This window comes from Poromitra crassiceps (genome assembly GCF_964638095.1).
Source record: "Poromitra crassiceps genome assembly, chromosome: 1".
Taxonomy (NCBI): domain Eukaryota; kingdom Metazoa; phylum Chordata; class Actinopteri; order Beryciformes; family Melamphaidae; genus Poromitra; species Poromitra crassiceps.
In genome coordinates this window covers 28,093,888-28,107,767 of record NC_139623.1, presented here as the reverse complement: position 1 = coordinate 28,107,767, position 13,880 = coordinate 28,093,888, and the positions used below count along the sequence as shown (strand labels likewise).

Genomic DNA, 13,880 nt, shown 5'->3' with positions numbered 1-13,880 from the left:
TTTCTTTACGTTTTTTTTTACAACTTTATTAGCAATCGTTCATATACAGGACACAAGGAGGCGCGCGGCTTTTTGTGACGTCGCGCATGATGGCGGCCACGGTGGATGCAGGTCTTTTCATAGATATCTATGGGTCTTTTACGTCCATGATGCAAATGTTCTTGAAAGGAGTAGCAATTGCGTATTATTTCTCGCTTATATCATTTCAGAAGTTTAATTTATAAACAGAAGACTCGTGTGTGCGGATAATATTATCAGGAATATCTAACTGGAACCGCTGCTCCCTCTGAAGAGAAGAAGCTCCTCGCTTATGGTGTTTAGCTGTGGAGCTTTGAAGGATACGGTTTGTCATTACCCCGCTCGCCGGGCACTTCTGGCTCGTATGAGCCAGAAGTGCCCGGCGAGCGGGGTAAGGTTTGTCAGTAGTTCAGGAGGAATCGTATCTGTCATTGTGTTAAAATGTCTAAAGACCAAAAACTGTGAAGCCGTCCCATAACTGTGGCACAGAGGAAGTACGAGGAGGAAGCTACTCGTTCAAAAGAGGAGATCGACCCACAACGAAAACTGCTGGACGCTGTGCGGTTATACAGAGAAGCCTTGCCTCCAGACATCCAGCAGCTGTTGGTCATTACAGAAGAGGTTCCCGCTGAGCAGCAGGATTGGAGCCCTAGTCTGGACCAGGAGGACCCAGAGCCCCCACACATTAAAGAGGAGCAGCCTAGGAGGAATTCTGGACCAGTCAGGAGGGAGAGCAGCTTCAGGAGGACCCAGAGCCCCCACACAGTAAAGAGGAACAGGAGGAACTCCATATGAAGAGTGAATATTATGAGGAAGAGAAACCTCAGTCCACACAGCTTCATCAAAGCCAAACTGAGGAGAACAGAGAGGCAGAGCCTCTAGCCAGCAGCTCAACTGAACAGATGAAAACAGAAGCCGGTGGAGAGGACTGTGGAGGATCAGAACCAGCCAGGAACTTATATTTAGCTAGTAATTTACAACCAACTAGTGATGACAAGACTTCAGACTCTTCTGAACCCGAGACTGAAGACACTGATGAAAAATTGATGGGAACTAGTGAACCTCAGTCAGGTTTAGACTCACAGAAAAACAATGAAGTTCTTGGGAAGAAACACTTGAGTTGCTCAGATTGTGGCGAAAGATTTGGTGATAAATACCTTGAAAAGCCACATGCTAGTCCACACAGGTGATAAACCATTTCTTTGCTCGGTCTGTGGTAAAGGTTTTGGTCGAAAAGGAGACTTGAACAGCCACATGAAAATCCACACTGGTGAGAAACAATTTAATTGCTCAGTCTGTGGTAAATGTTTTGGTCATAAAGGAAACCTGAACAAACACATTATAGTCCACACAGGAGAGAAACAATTTAATTGCTCATTCTGTGGTAAAGGTTTTGCTCAAAAGAGATCCTTGGAAAGACACATGATAGTCCACACAGGTGAAAAACAATTTAATTGCTCAGTCTGTGGTAAATGTTTTGGTCATAAAGGGTACTTGAAGATACACATGATAGTCCACACAGGTGAAAAACTATTTAATTGCTCAGTCTGTGGTAAAGGTTTTGGTCATAAAGGGTACTTGAAGATACACATGATAGTCCACACAGGTGAGAAACCACTTCATTGCTCAGTCTGCGGTAAAGGTTTTGTTCGTAAAGAACGCTTGAAGGTACACGACAGTCCACACAGGAGAGAAACAATTTAATTGCTCAGTCTGTAGTAAAGGTTTTTGTCATAAAAGAAGCTTGAAAAAACACATGATAGTCCACACAGAAGAGAAGCACAAGAGAGGAATGGTTAATTGCTCAGTCTGTGGTAAAGGTTTTGCTCGAAAAAGATCCTTGGAAAGACACATTATAGTCCACACAGGTGAAAAACAATTTAATTGCCCAGTCTGTGGTAAATGTTTTGACTGCAGAAAAAAAAAGATTGCCATATGTTGGAAGCCACCACATTGCACATTCACTTTCATTTAAGCATATTGGGGTTTACGTTTTCATGCCTCCGCCGGCGATAGCCAAGCCGGAGGCATTATGGATCCGGGTTGTCTGTCCGTCCGTCCATCCGATGCTAGTTAACGCGATATCTCAGGAACGCCTTGACGGAATTTAATCAAATTTGCCTCAAACATCGATTTAGACTCAAGGATGATCTGATTAGATTTTGGTGGTCAAAGGTCAAGGTCACTGTAGTCTCGCTGGCCAGCCTCCTCTCCCTTCCGTCCGAGGAGTCTGGCGCCGCAGGTCTCCATAGTGGGATTGTGATGGGCGGCGCTTAGCGGCAGTGCCCTTAGAAAATAGTTTCAAACAATCCAACTTGCCGTTTTTAGCGTGTAGCAACGAGCTAGCGTGTAGGTTTCTGCCGTTAGCTTGCTAGCTAGTTAGCGTTGTTTTCACTGAGGCGGCAGGGCACTATTTACAGCGACACACAGGGAGGAGGGAGCGGAAGCCACTCTGATTGACATGGTCGGAGCCAATGACAGAGTTTGTAATAAGCCGGAAGCGGACATCCGGCTGCCACCGAAACAGTCGCTCCAATGGGAGAGCAGAGTAGAGCAGGGGAGGGTGTATCCCAGTTATGGAGACCTGCGGCGCCAGACTCCTCGGACGGAAGGGAGAGGAGGCTGGCCAGCGAGACTAATGGCCCATTTCCACCGCAGGTAGTAGCGCGATCCCGCTCCGCTCGACTCGATAAATGGTCTCATTCCACCACTAAAAACTATCCCAGCCCGGGTTGTATTGGGGTCGAGTCGTGCTACTTTTAGTACCTGCCTCGTCGTGGTTCTATTCTGTGAACCCGGGTTCATACGGTGACGTGAAAACATTGTTGACGACTGATTGGTCAGGCAGAATCGTGTTTACTCTGTCTACTGACTGTCAATGCAATGCTGGCGGCTGCATACCAGTTTAGTGGGCTTACCTTCTCTTCTGTTATGTATATTTCCATCAGTCTTTTGTGTTGCTGCCTTCGCCTCCGGTGAAATAAAATCGTGGCGGGTGTTCAATTGTCTGAGAGAGAAAAAAGTCTGCTGCTCAGGGAGCTCTGTAGCTGAGTGGAGGCTGCAGCGCTCCGCTAGGCCGCAGCGGGTGTTTGGTGAAGCCGTGGTCTTACCTGGTGAGAGGCCGCGGGGTACAGGCTTCACTCTGTTGCGCCTCTCCCGTCCCCGCACAGCGCAGCGCATGCCTGTGAGTTTGACTAACTACAAAGTGATATCCATTCTCCTGGCCGATTGTCACATTTGCCCATGTACACTGTAGGTCATTTAGAGGCACCAGTATTTCATAAACAGTTTAAAAGTTCTGTGGATGGATTTAATTGTAACGTTATGTTATAGCCTACTTCGGCTATAAGCGAAGGACAGATATGCGGTCGCTATGACGACCAGCTGTGGGCGGGGGTGGGTGGGGGCAGATGATCCGCGGTGGAAGCAAAACGTCCATCGGGCCGAAACGATTAGAGCCGAGTGGTGACGAGCTGTGCAGGGCAGTAAAATGTGGTGGAAATGAGCCACAAGGTCACTGTGACCTCTCGAACGCCATTTCAAGCTTGTTAACGTGATATCTCAGGAATGTCTTGACGGAATTTCATCAAATTTGCCTCAAACATCGACTTGGACTCAAGGATGAACTGATTAGATTTTGGTGGTCAAAAGTCAAAGGTCAAGGTCACTGACCTCTCGAACGCCATTTTCAAGCTTGTTAACGCAATATCTCAGGAATGGCTTGACGGAGTTTCATCAAATTTGCCTCAAACATCGACTTAGACTCAAGGATGAACTGATTAGATTTTCGTGGTCAAAGGTCAAGGTCACTGTGACCTCACGAATGCCATTCCCAAGTTCGTTAAAGCGATATCTCAAGAACGGCTTGATGGAATTTCTTCCAATTTGGCTCAAACGTCGACTTGGGCGCAAGGATGAACGGATTACATTTTGGTGGTTAAAGTTCAAGGTCACTGTGACCTCACGAACGCCATTCCGAAGTTCGTTAACGTGATATCTCAAGAACAGCTTGATGGAATTTCTTCTGATTTGGCTCAAACATCGACTTGGACGCAAGGATGAACTGATTCCATTTTGGTTATCAAAGGTCAAAGTTCAAGGTCACTGTGACCTCACACACCCAATTTCCAAGCTCTGTATGCAACATCTCAGGAGTGCCTTAGCGGAATTTCTTCCAATTTGCCTCAAATGGCGATTTGGACTCAAGAATGAACTAATGGCGGAACGCCGTCATATTGTAGTAGTAAACACCGCTCTATTACGGTAGTGAGATTGCAGTTGCTGGGGTGGCGTCATCACTGATTACGTCTCTTGCTGATGACATCACGGCTGCTTTAGTGATGTCATCTATTCTGACTTTATTATCTCCTTATTCTCTCCTGGTAGCAAATGCTGCCCTATTATGGTAGGGGGATTGCAATTACTCGAGTGCCGTCATTGGTGACATCACTGATGGCATCCCTCACTGATAATGATATGGTTACGTTGGTGATGTCAGCTGTGTGGGGGACGCTGGTGTGGTATGGAGCTTTGTTCTGTTTTTTTGCTGTTGTGTATATTCTTTTCCTTGTTTTTTTTTGGTATTCTGTAAAAGGATGAAATAAATATATTTGTTAACAAAAAGAACTGTCAACTGGTACACATAATAATAATTAAATAATACATGACTACCTTTCTCCAAGAGGGACACTCCAAGACTGCTCAAATCTGGGGGACTTACACCAAAACCAGATGTTTATCACTGATTGCTATTCGTTTTTTAATGTTAAATTGTTTAAGTGTTTTTTTTATCCAACAGAATGCTGTCTACTTCAAAGTTACATACAGTAGGCCACATAGGAAAGTGGCGACATTGTGAATCTGCCTGCCCTATTGGCGCACACAAGTGTGTGTGTTGCTCACTAAATGTTATTGCATCAAGTGATGTCACAATGCCTCCTTGTGTGTGCCCCATTATATCACTGATGACATCATCAGTGTGTGTGTCTGTGTGCCCCCCTATGACATCACTGATCAGTCTTGTCACAATGCCTCCTTGTGTATGTGTGTGACATCACTGATCAGTCTTGTCACAATGCCTCCTTGTGTGCCCTTATGACATAACTGATGACATCACATCATTATCTAATTAGCCTAATAAAAAATCCGGCTCCGTCAGGTCACCCGCACGGGTGCCCTTTACACACCCTAAAGGTTTCAGCCCGATCGCACGTAAAACGGCATAGCTGTGGCCGAACACAGAACTTGAAACAAACAGAGCCTGCATACTCAATTTTATATATAAATAGATGGATGTATAGATTATCTACAGGCCTATAAGGAAACAACTGGAGTAAACACAACACCCCTTGCATTTATGCTGCATGTGGAACCTATACTTTAACCACTATGAGTAGAACTTCAGTGGTTCCATAGACCCCATTTGATACGATTTTGTGCACAGCTGACCCCCTTTCAGACCATTTAGTCTCTCTCCCTCCTCACTGATACACCTTTTGTTCTGTTGGTTTAATGTAGCTTGTGTTTAGTTATTTCCCCTTAGTTTTAGTTAAAGGTTAACCTAATTAAATAAAAAATATTTCTTTCTTCTTTTCTTACACAAAATCTTGCCTTGTGTGGCCAAAACCTCTACACTGCCAACTGACAATTCTTTATTTGGATCGCCATTAACTTCCAGTTGACCATTGATAGATTTCCTGAGGTTAGGGCTGGCCAATATGGAGCAAAAATCATATCGCGATATACACATATCTCGTTATTTTCTGCGAAGTGGGCTAAATGTTCAGTTGTAAGTCAAAGCCACATGTGAGATGTCACAACAAGCACGTTTATTAATGCAAGACTGATCAAAAGAAAATGCAAAGACAGGGTTTCCTTCTCTGACTTAGTGCTTTCACAAAATCTTTACACAATGAGATTTTTTTTATAATCGCCAGTAATGTTGATATAATGGCTAACTGGGTAAAGGCAAATAATGGCTATAACGTTAAGTTCATAAAATTACATCACTTTACTGTAATGCAGCCTTTAAAATCAGGAAAAGACATGTTATGCTATATAACCATATCCAAAATCTAAGACGATATCTAGTCTTTGCAGAATCGAAATTATAGCACAAAAAGAGCAGTGCAAATAAGAACCTGACGATGACCCCTAAAACGCAAAAACTGAAATAAAAAACAGCAACAGCAAAAAGAAAACAAGGCAACAGTAAACATGTCATCCCCCATCAATGATGAACTCCCCTTCTGGACCAATTAGTAACAAATATGTCAGCCTGTTCTGACCAATCAGTGTCAAACTCAAATCAGTGGTGTCTGTGTGACACATGGATGAATGAGCACATGATGCAGTAGTAACGTTACTGTAATGTTTTCATAAGAAGGTAATGACATTAGACCAGGAGGCTGCTATTAATATTTGCTTAGTCCATTGTTGGCACTGAGCAAGAATCACAAACTCACTGTTCATAGAATAATCACTCTTTATTGTAGTACATTTGTATGGAAGATTTAAAAAAAATCATCACCAAGCAGGTAAAACAGAAATATTTAACCAAGCAAGTCAAGCAAATATTTATGCTTCACTTAAATGTCCAAAACTTCAATCACCACTGACAACAAAACCTGAAAACTACATTTGCACATATAAAGGACGTTATGAACCACATATTACGTAGCAGTTACAACATTATCCATGCCGATGTACTTTCATAGCACTTTCATGCTCAATGGCAAATTGACAGCGTGCCAGGGTAATGAAGGCTTCTAACCCTCTACTTGTGATTTTCCTGTCTTTGATCATAAAACTTAAATCTCCTATGGTGACAATTTATTCCCTCTGAGAAGCAGGAATCACAAAACCATTGTTTTATTTTATTTTGTATTTTTATTTGTTTTGGGGTGGGGGGTCTTCTTAAGTGCCATTTCTCTTTTGCACCAGGAAAAATGTTAAATTGACCATCAAAAGGTTGTATTTTCTCAACCATTGTCCTATATTTCTTCCTTGATTTGTTTGTGAACAAACTTTTTTTGGCTTTCTTTAACCTTTACCATATTTTTTAAATAATTAAAAAAAGGTAAGGCTCGCAATAAATTAATATAAGAAAATCCTCCCTATAAAGATGTATTAACAAAAAGTCAAATAGAAACTTATCTTTGATAAGTGGTTGAAATTTTTAGGAGTTTAGGAGATGTTAGTTACTGTTCATGCAGACAAAAAAACTGCAGGTTGTACTGAAATACCGGGACCATTGTCAGAAAGGATTATTTTAAATACTCCAAATAAAATCTGTCTTGTGGGCTATGACATGATCAGCTATTGGGTCCTTGTGGCCTCAAGCCGAATCTGCAATGTGGAAACGGCTATTACTAACTTGGATTAAGTTTTCAGTTATTCAATTGAAATTATTGTCATTCTCAAATTGACTGAGCTTTGGATCCTGGAATTGACAAATATGACAGGTGAAGTAGTTTTACATGTATTGTGATGGTGTAAAAAAGTTTTTTTTATTACATTTTCTTTTTTTACATGGCTCATGTAAACAGTAACGTCAAATAAGACTGCATTTTCAGTCCAACAGGTAGTAAACATAATAAAGTTCCTTAGAAAATGGAAAGATCATAAGAATTTAGGAAAGAAAAGACAAACTGCACTTAAGAAGCTTCTTTAACACGTTTTTCGCACAAATCTTGGTATGTAATTTTAGTGAATTTGGCCCCTGGAAATGACACGCTGCAGCAGTCTGGACTTCTCAAACACACTTTTCAATACTTGTGCAACAAATTTGCTGAGATCTAAGCAAATACAAGTAAAAGGAAGCGGGACAAAAATATGAACTAAAATACATCTTATCTGGCATTTCGCAGTGATACAGTAGTAGGCTGTTTGTTGAAGGCTAGCATAATGTGGCAAATCCTGTAACTCTGCTATAGATGCTCTATATTTTAATATTACAGACAAAATGTAGCCTATGTTAAACTCAGTCACATAGATGCCCCCATTCCAAAAATAATACCGCCTTTCTCCCTTTTGTTTATTTTACACAAATTGCACCCTGAGATTTGATAAAGCAAAATGCACTCAGAAAGGTGTGGATAGGTGTATCCACAACAACCGACTAACTTATGCCTTATTATAAATGTTCAATGCAAGTCTTCATAATTACAATAATCAAATAAACCACTGGATTTAACTGACCCTTATGTACATTATGCTGTACTCGTTCTAAAAAATAATAGCGTTATGCAATTTGTGGTTTAAGCAAACAGTACATGAACTAATGACACCTTCCCTTTAAGCCTTCAACCTGAAGAGCACACAGCACATTTTCTACTCTATTTCAGCCCTGCCTGTGTGTGTGTGTGTGTGTGTGTGTGTGTGTGTGTGTGTGTGTGTGTGTGTGTGTGTGTGTGTGTGTCTGTGTGTGTGTGTGTGTGTGTGTGTGTGTGTGTGTGTGTGTGTGTGTGAACTCCATTGAGCTGCTGCAGCTGTTGGACTTATCAATATGAGTCACTCAGAAGAGGAATTCATGTGATTTCCAAAACTGCCCCTGCAGCAGCTTTGTGGAATTTTACAACAATTTTACGATTTCTACACCGGTCACGTTTCCAGCATAAGACATAGTTGAGGTCACGCTGTACTGTGGTTATTGATGTGCTACCGTAGGAAAGAGACCGAGTGTGCTGTGGCTAACCAGTATAGCATTCCCCCTTGTATGTTATTGCACAAAGTATAATACCGTAATTGCATCTTTTATACTGTCAATATAATGTATCCAATATCCACACTCAGACAAGGACAGACATCAATTTATGGCTTCCAGAGACACCAATAGAGCATGTCCTTCCCCATACTGTATACTCTGTGCCTGCCCCAACTGAAAAGCTGGTGTTTCTGAAAAGTAGTTGAGGTTTACAGGAGAATAACACTCACATCAATAATTCATGCTATTCTTTTGAGCACAACACCTGTTCCATTATAGTAAGAAGCCACAGAGTCCAGTGCTCACTTGTCAGAATGGGTGTTTTAGCATTTACAGCTGAAGGCGTTTCACTTTACAGCAGTGAGTCGTGACAACCGATCTGAAGCAGAAACAAACACACCGATATCTCCAGAGAATCTCCCTGCCGGCTCACAGGCACCTCTTTATCTCAGCCTGTCATAATATTCCAGACTATGGTGGACGGTACTGAATGTCACTCATATCAATTTAAAAGCCTAACTGTGCCATGGCATAGGAAACATATTCCAAATATTGAAAGTCTATAGAACGTGAGGCTACATAAGAGGATGTATTTCGTCAGATCACTTGGGTCCAAAATGCATCATCAGATTTGATGGTGTAAAAATGATCAAAGATAAGCATGTCTACAAAGAGGCTTAACGTGAGAATGCACTAAAGGTGTTAATCAGTGGACGGTTACGACGACATCATACAGTGACTTAAAGATGGAGCGCCTTCCCAGGGGTGTCAAACATACAGCCCGGGGGCCAGAACCGGCCCGCCAAAGGGTCCAATCTGGCACACGGGATGACTTGAAGTGTAAAAATTGTACTGAGAAATCCATTCCAATTTTTCAAGCTCAGGATTTTACACCTAATATTGATGCACTTGTGAAGGCTAAGGTTCCAGGTGCAAGTTATAATATTAAGTAGCTTATTCATGTTTTCTGTATTAATCACTAAATGGCAAACTATTTTCAATACCCTTGAATATAGAGAACTGCACAGCTGCCCTCAATTGTAATGCACAGTTATTGACAGTAGATTTGATATGACAGGCCTATGGTAGCTGAGATAAACTTATGTGAAAACGTGTTCTTAAAATGCACCTGTAGGCTTAATGTTTACACTAAAAGACAGAGGAAAATGTGTATGTGTTGTTATTTATAGGTTATTATGCATTGGTTCTTTGTCGGGCCCACTTGAGACCAAATTGGGTCCCATGTGGCCTGTGGAGTAAAATGAGTTTGACACCCCAGTGAGAAGTTTGTTTCGTCATGCTGTATCAGCCATTGCTGCAAGCCATCAACTAATCATCGTCATCTGGCTAGAAAAGCCGTATTCTTTTAAGTATCCCCCTTTATTCATTCATTTCAACAATATCTTACTGAAGCCGGACCCGCAGTGTATCCAATCACTTGTTTGCCTTTACCTTCAGCTGGGCGATCTTGGCCTGGTTCAGTCTAGTCTGAAGGTCTACGTGTCTTTCCAAGAAGCTGACTATGGCCGGCTCATTGAGCAGAGACGCCAGGACCTGCTCGAAAGAAAAAGACCACTCCACCTGGGCCGGGCTGTGCCCCACGTCCTGGGCGCGGTGGGGGCTGGAGGTGCCGGAGCTCTCCGGGGTGGTAGGCGCCTCCTCAGCCAGCGGGCCCTCCGCAGCGGTGTGAGCTGTGGGCTTTGCGGGCTCCCGGGGGCTGCTCGGCTCCTGCAGCCTGCGTCCCACCTCCTCCATCCTCAGAAGGAGGCTGGTCACGTGGGCCACAGCGCGGTACAGAGACTCCTCATCTGGGTCGCCATGAAATATGTCGTACAGGGTCTTGGAGAACTGGATGAACTGAGTCTGAGATAAAGAGGGAAGAAAAGAGAATACGCATGTATGCAATTTATATCAGATAAAGTGACATATTTCATAGGATAAAAGGTGATATTTCATCATCACTCGTCCTTGCCCTCCTCAACAGGGGAGGTCAAAAGTCAGGGTCAGCTACAGAACAGCAATCCTGGGACTGGTAGGAAGGATGGTTGCCGACACTAATGAGTGAACCCTGGGCCTCCAGTTGAAGGCTGGTCTTTGTCGTTGCATCCCCCTGCTTAGCCTAGGTAAACCCAGCCACCACGTGACCTGCTCTCTCAGTTCCCAGTCACATAGTGACTGAGAACAGGTCTGAGAGCAGGTCACGTGGGGGATGGGTTTACCCAGGCTACCCCCTGCTGCCAAGTCCAAGAACATTAATAACCTACTGACCATTATATTACATCACGTCATTTAGCAGACGCTTTTATCAAAGGCCACTTACAATAGTATATTTGGTGGTGAAAACAACTTTTTAAAAGGAATAGTAGCACTTTTTGAAAGAATAAGTAAGAATACCTAGCATTTGTTGGAAGTTGTTTTAAGAAGGATTTTCTTTAATGAAGAGGACCACATCAATGGTTTAATTACCTGGTTAATTCTGGGTAAGTCCTTGATGGTTTCCTCTTTCTTAAGTATCTCATCTTGCCATTGTTTCAGGTAGGCCTGCAGGTCCACCTTTCCTCTACCTGTCAAATTGACAAACAAATTGCAACTTATAAACTAAAACACCCACAGTAACTTTGTTATGGCTACGGAACGTTTGCTAAAAGTAGCATTTGTGCTAAAGGGAAGTGATAAACTCAGTGAAATATTACCTCTTTCAGGACTTTTCCGTATCACGCCATCTTCTGGAAGATCAAATGCTGAAATATATAAGCAGCAAGTGAGCAAACTGCATCCAGAGCAATAACAACACAAGTAAGCAAACTGCATCCAGAACAATAACAATACAAGCATGTAAGCATTGAGACAGAATTATTATAGAATCTAGGGGGAAAGGGAAAAGTGGAAAGGGAGTTTGAAAGGGGAAAGAAACAGCAAAGAAGCTGACCAGTTAGTTTAGTGAAGTGGGAAGAGTCTTCAGTCATTGGAATAAAGTGCTGGATTCTTTGTTCCTTTGTGTGCAAAGGACTACCTGTGAAAGCTAGAAGATAGTCTATGTGAGAACACTAAGAAACACAGAACAGAACAGGAAAGAGGGCAAGACTTGGGACACATATACAAGCATATACACACATACAAGCATATAACAGACTAAACAAATTCAACGTATGTATGTACGTACATACGTACGTACGTAGTACGTCCAGCCGATGAGAATTTAGTATTTCCCCCATTGTTTTACACCTCATTAAATACTTTCTGCTTATATCATTGAGTGTGTTTACATGCACACTAATAAACCTATCATTATCTGATTTATGGAGTTACCAGATTATTCAAGTGGTCATGTAAACAGCATAGTCCCATATGCTTTATCGGATAAAGGCCATTATCAGATTATGAGAAATCAGATAGCTTTTTGTCGAATCATCAGTTTTATTCAGTGCATGGCCCAATCTTAAAGTCCCTGGAAACCTCAAATAAATGTGCATTTTGAGTTAATCACACCACAGGAACCTATGTTAATAAGTCCGCAGCCAAATTTGAACGATGATGAACGTCGCAAAGTATATAAATTTAGGTTTGAAAGTCATGGAGAAACTAGGCAGAATTCTCCCCTCTGGCTCCCTCTTGGATTGTGTGGGCGTGGTATACGCATTAGGGATGGGCATCAATAATTGCAAATCGATAATTGATCGTTAAGGAATCACGTCGATCATGTGGAATTTTTATAGATTTCTATTATTTATCAAATAGATGTGCTCTGTGCTGTGGATTTGATTTCACTACGTGGTCGCAACCAGGTGAGGGTGCAATCTACCTAGTTTTAGGAGTACGGGGTGGGGCTGCGAGGTGATGAGATCAGCACTCAGTGGAAATGAAGACACTGACAGCAAAGCGGAGTTTTGTTTTGGACCATTTCGAGTTAAAAGACGACTTTGCTCATTGCAAGCACTGCGTTTCCATGTATAAGTACAACAAGGCCACGATGCCAATCATCCAGCACTTGAACAGCGTACATCTGAGCCTGCTTAACGTGCGTTAACATCTGAGCCTGGTTAACGTGCGTTAACATCTGAGCCTGCTTAACGTGCATTAACAATCTGAGCCTGCTTAACGTGCGTTAACATCTGAGCCTGCTTAACGTGCGTTAACATCTGAGCCTGGTTAACGTGCGTTAACACCTGAGCCTGGTTAACGTGCGTTAACATCTGAGCCTGCTTAACGTGCGTTAACATCTGAGCCTGCTTAACGTGCATTAACATCTGAGCCTGGTTAACGTGCGTTAACATCTGAGCCTGGTTAACATGCGTTAACATCTGAGCCTGGTTAACGTGCGTTAACACCTGAGCCTGGTTAACGTGCGTTAACATCTGAGCCTGCTTAACGTGCGTTAACATCTGAGCCTGCTTAACGTGCATTAACATCTGAGCCTGCTTAACGTGCGTTAACATCTGAGCCTGGTTAACGTGTGTTAACATCTGAGTCTGCTTAACGTGTGTTAACATCTGAGCCTGGTTAACGTGCGTTAACATCTGAGCCTGGTTAACGTGTGTTAACATCTGAGCCTGCTTAACGTGCGTTAACATCTGAGCCTGGTTAACGTGCGTTAACATCTGAGCCTGGTTAACGTGCGTTAACATCTGAGCCTGGTTAACGTGCGTTAACATCTGAGCCTGCTTAACGTGCGTTAACATCTGAGCCTGGTTAACGTACGTTAACATTTGAGCCTGGTTAACGTGCGTTAACATCTGAGCCTGGTTAACGTACGTTAACATTTGAGCCTGCTTAACGTGCGTTAACATCTGAGCCTGCTTAACGTGCGTTAACATCTGAGCCTGGTTAACGTGCGTTAACATCTGAGCCTGGTTAACGTGCGTTAACATCTGAGCCTGGTTAACGTACGTTAACATTTGAGCCTGCTTAACGTGCGTTAACATCTGAGCCTGGTTAACGTGCGTTAACATCTGAGCCTGCTTAATGTGCGTTAACATCTGAGCCTGGTTAACGTGCGTTAACATCTGAGCCTGGTTAACGTACGTTAACATTTGAGCCTGCTTAACGTGCGTTAACATCTGAGCCTGGTTAACGTGCGTTAACATCTGAGCCTGGTTAACGTACGTTAACATTTGAGCCTGCTTAACGTGCGTTAACATCTGAGCCTGCTTAACGTGCG

General features: G+C 42.7%; 1 protein-coding gene across 3 annotated transcripts in view; it reads right to left on the bottom strand.

Annotated features, from left to right (window-relative positions):
- Nucleotides 1-6,492: 6,492 nt before the first annotated feature.
- tbc1d8b (TBC1 domain family member 8B) overlaps nucleotides 6,493-13,880 on the bottom strand; it is a gene marked incomplete at its 5' end in the record, with an annotated part of 29,354 nt that continues 21,966 nt past the window's right edge. For 2 of the 3 annotated variants that reach the window (XM_083647792.1, XM_083647793.1), the window contains 3 exons: nucleotides 6,493-10,585; nucleotides 11,189-11,286; nucleotides 11,416-11,463. In XM_083647792.1, the coding sequence (XP_083503918.1) occupies nucleotides 10,157-10,585; nucleotides 11,189-11,286; nucleotides 11,416-11,463 (575 nt within the window). In that variant the 3' untranslated portion in view covers nucleotides 6,493-10,156. Of the gene's footprint in view, nucleotides 10,586-11,188; nucleotides 11,287-11,415; nucleotides 11,464-11,651; nucleotides 11,745-13,880 lie in introns of all 3 variants that reach the window. The other variant, XM_083647794.1, reaches the window with a different exon arrangement.